Source organism: Daktulosphaira vitifoliae, unplaced genomic scaffold, assembly GCF_025091365.1.
Source record: "Daktulosphaira vitifoliae isolate Bord-2020 unplaced genomic scaffold, ASM2509136v1 Scaffold_2, whole genome shotgun sequence".
Taxonomy (NCBI): Eukaryota; Metazoa; Arthropoda; class Insecta; order Hemiptera; family Phylloxeridae; genus Daktulosphaira; species Daktulosphaira vitifoliae.
The window spans coordinates 21499420-21502883 of NW_026099573.1; the positions used below are offsets into that span (position 1 = coordinate 21499420).

The 3464-nt window shown below is 31.7% G+C and overlaps 1 protein-coding gene across 1 annotated transcript; it reads right to left on the minus strand.

Annotated features, from left to right (window-relative positions):
* Nucleotides 1–2093, minus strand: LOC126899992 (thioredoxin reductase-like selenoprotein T homolog CG3887). The gene is made up of 4 exons (XM_050675323.1): nt 1602–2093; nt 996–1128; nt 605–929; nt 1–540 (listed from the first exon to the last, which is right to left on the minus strand). The coding sequence occupies exons 1-4, from the start codon at nt 1751–1753 to the stop codon at nt 425–427; spliced, it is 726 nt and encodes a 241-aa protein (XP_050531280.1). The 5' UTR covers nt 1754–2093; the 3' UTR covers nt 1–424.
* Between the last annotated feature and the right edge of the window lie 1371 nt (nt 2094–3464).

The window sequence follows — 3464 nt, forward strand, 5'->3', positions numbered from 1 at the left end:
CACATTACTACTCTGCTAAATTTTTTATTTGAGTAGATAAATTATTTTATAAATACATATGTGTAATTTTTATAAGAATCTTGTTATCGTAATGATACAAGAGTACAAAGAAAACACATGTAAGTTTTTTAACCTTAATTACATAATAATCACAATTTATAGTTGTTTAATAGAAGGTTGTATTGAACCAATGAACTTAATACAACCATGGCAGAACTTTTCTTAATAACTTAATCAACTTCTTAATAACTTTGTTATTGATATACATCAGATTAGAAATCAATTACATATTTTATAACTAATAATTTAAAAAATGAATACACACAAATATTAAAAAAAAAGATCATAGAAGGATGGTTTTAAATTCAAATGTATGTATATTGACACAAAAAAATCTTGTGATAATTCATTCTCCTTATTATGCTCATGAAGTTGTGGTTGTTGTTCCAGTCATCATTGCTAAATGACTATCAATAATTTGGAATAGCTCAGCTGGCTGAGGAGCACGGCCAGCTTCTATTTTTGACCATACTGGCACATCTAGTAAAATAGATGAAAATTATTACTTATAATTAAAAACTGTTAGATAATTCATTTTAATTACCATCTAAATAAATTTCAAATGCTCCTGTTGCTACAGCTGCTGCTTCAACAGCACTGCATGCAGCATAAACTGCTACACATGCTGTCCATTTATTATCAGCACACCACCGACGCCAACCTCCAGTAGTAGCTGCAGGCTGTTGCTCTGTATTTATTGTTTCTTCTTCAATATCTTCATTATCATTGTCATTTGTATCATTTGCATCACTATTACGTCTTTTTTTTTTTTTAGCTGGACCTAACAACCTTGATATACATGAAACAATAGCATCCCAACCTTGACCACCGCTACCAATAATAATCACCAAAAGCATTTTAGCAATACCCTGTTTTCAAAAATACTCTGTATAAACAAGTACTTGTAATAATTGTCAATATATGAATAGACTAACCAGAAATCGAGCAAACCACAAACGTAACAAGGATGGATCATGTTTGTCACCAATTATACGAAGGGATCCTGAGTATTTTTCTTCAAGTATGCGAGAATATTGTTCATATGCAGCTCTATAACCACATGAATGACTGAAAATAACATCATTAAATTTTTAAATATAAACTCGTTTTCTTAACTAACATTTATTATTAATTCATTTTATTCAGAGTGATATTATTTCATGATATTATCAATGTGCCCCTAGGCATACTGCAGCACTCTAGTACTCCACTATATCTGCCCCTACTTAATATATAAGTAGTTTAAACCAGAGTTTCTCAAAGTGTGGTCCGCGAGCACATATCAGGGTTAGGTCTTTAAAACTGTAGGTCTTTAGATGGGGGTCCGTGATTCATTTGACTTTGAGAACCTCTGGTTTAAACTACTTAAAAAAAATTGTTGATAATGTATGAAATACAACACGAATATTTTAATTTTTGATGGGTAAGTAATTTGTCGGTTAAATTTAAAACATTTATTTGAATGGATTTTATATAAAACTGAATGTTGATAATTTTGTTTTTGTCCATAAATTATTTCTCCATAGATAATTAATACTAACCAATAGAGCACACGTAATTCATGTCTTGGCTTGTTGGTTGTAGTAATGTCAAGCTGTAAATCAGAATCTAGGTGTTCATCAAATGAAGAAGCGAAAGTAGCAGTCAGGCAGCCGCACAACACCAATAGCGCCGCGACGCCTGAATAGTTCATCTTTGAAAGTGAATAATTGTAGTCTTGCTATGTGAAAGTAGGTTCAAATATAGATAGAGATATGTATTATCAATAAATCAACAATGAATTTAATAATTTGAAATCAAAAAACTATAGATATAATAAGTGTAGAGAAATGTACATTAAATACTTGGTTTTCATTGAACGAACTTTTTATCATAAGACATATTAAAACAGAATCATAATGATAACATAGTACGATATGGAGTAATATTTCCAGACTTACATCATTACGTTCGTCAAGGGAACAATTTCTTATCAATTTAAAAATGCCGTAATAACTCGATTAACGAACATACGTTACTGCTTTCCATTTATAAAAGCGCTAAAAATACAGTGAAAATATTAATCCAATTATTTTACAATTACATACAGAAATTATACCATAGATAATATAGAAAAATGAGTTTACTACTAAGATCACTAGAGGCCGCTTCAAATACATATAATATACCAAAACCGTATTGTGTACTATGCATAATATCATAGATTAAATACACATTTAATGTATTTAATCTATGATAATATTATGCAGATTAACGTTAAACTAACACATCCAATACACGTTTAAATTATAATAAAATTTATTCAGCATTAAAACTTATAAAGTAAAAAATATGAATATTTAAAAATAAATAAATATATAATACACAAAATTCATAAACCACTATAACATAAAATATCTATGACTTTTAATGATTTACGTCACTATGTAGTAACAAAATGTAGACATAAACTTTTAATATTTTTCTATTGGTGTAATAAACTTAACGGACACCCTTTTCATTTTTGAATTTACAGAAAACTGAATATTGAAATACAATATACGTTTTTTATTAATGCGTACTATTTGTACAGTACAAATATCCGTCGCTTGTTGATTTTTAAATTAATGTGTTAGGTATAGTAAAATAAATCTGATTTTTGAACACATATCTATAGCAAAGGAGACAATTGAGACTGCAATATTAATGTAGTATTCATCCGCGGTGGACGTCAATCGCACGAAATATTTACCACGTATTTAACGAGTGACCTGAATACATCAAAAGTGACCGTACACCAAACACAATGGACAGTGTAACCATTGAAACGTTGTGAGAGCATATTAAACAGATGGACGCTTCGCGTATCGGATTACTTTTTAACACGCTTATATTAGTTTCACGTGTATGTTTGTTGTTTGTTGTTTGTTGTTTGTTTGTCGTTTGTAAGTTTGTAACTTCACGCGGCACGTGTTATTTTGTCGCGTATCCCGTCGTGTATGACCTTGAGACTATACTGTTGTAACGCATTCGCCCCACCCCGCTTACCACTCGTAGAGAACAATATTTTCCAACCCGTAGACGCGCGCTTATCATCAATTATATATATATAACAAATTTTTATTGTAATTGACACAGCCCCGCGTCGTTTTACGACGCGGTGCAAAGCCCAGCAAGTGCCGCACGGCCGACGTCGTCCCGCCGCTATACCGTAGTCTTCTTCCCATTGTCAAAATAACATCGTCAACAAACTGATCCGCACTCGCGCACCGTCGTCATCTACGCTGCTAACCTATTGACGCCCGAGGATCACGCCGGACATCGCGTCTTCGACGCCACCAAAAATGTCGCGATATTATGCGATGATTATATATTCCTACCGCCACCGCTAATATTAATATATATATATATATATATATATATAT

Coding starts and splice junctions, on each gene's coding strand:
- LOC126899992 (XM_050675323.1), bottom strand. CDS start 1,753: ATGAACTATTCAGGCGTCGCGGCGCTATTGGTGTTGTGCGGCTGCCTG. Junction 1,129..1,601: donor GAATTACGTGTGCTCTATTG/GTTAGTATTAAT, acceptor TGTTATTTTCAG/TCATTCATGTGGTTATAGAG. Junction 930..995: donor TGTGGTTTGCTCGATTTCTG/GTTAGTCTATTC, acceptor TTTTGAAAACAG/GGTATTGCTAAAATGCTTTT.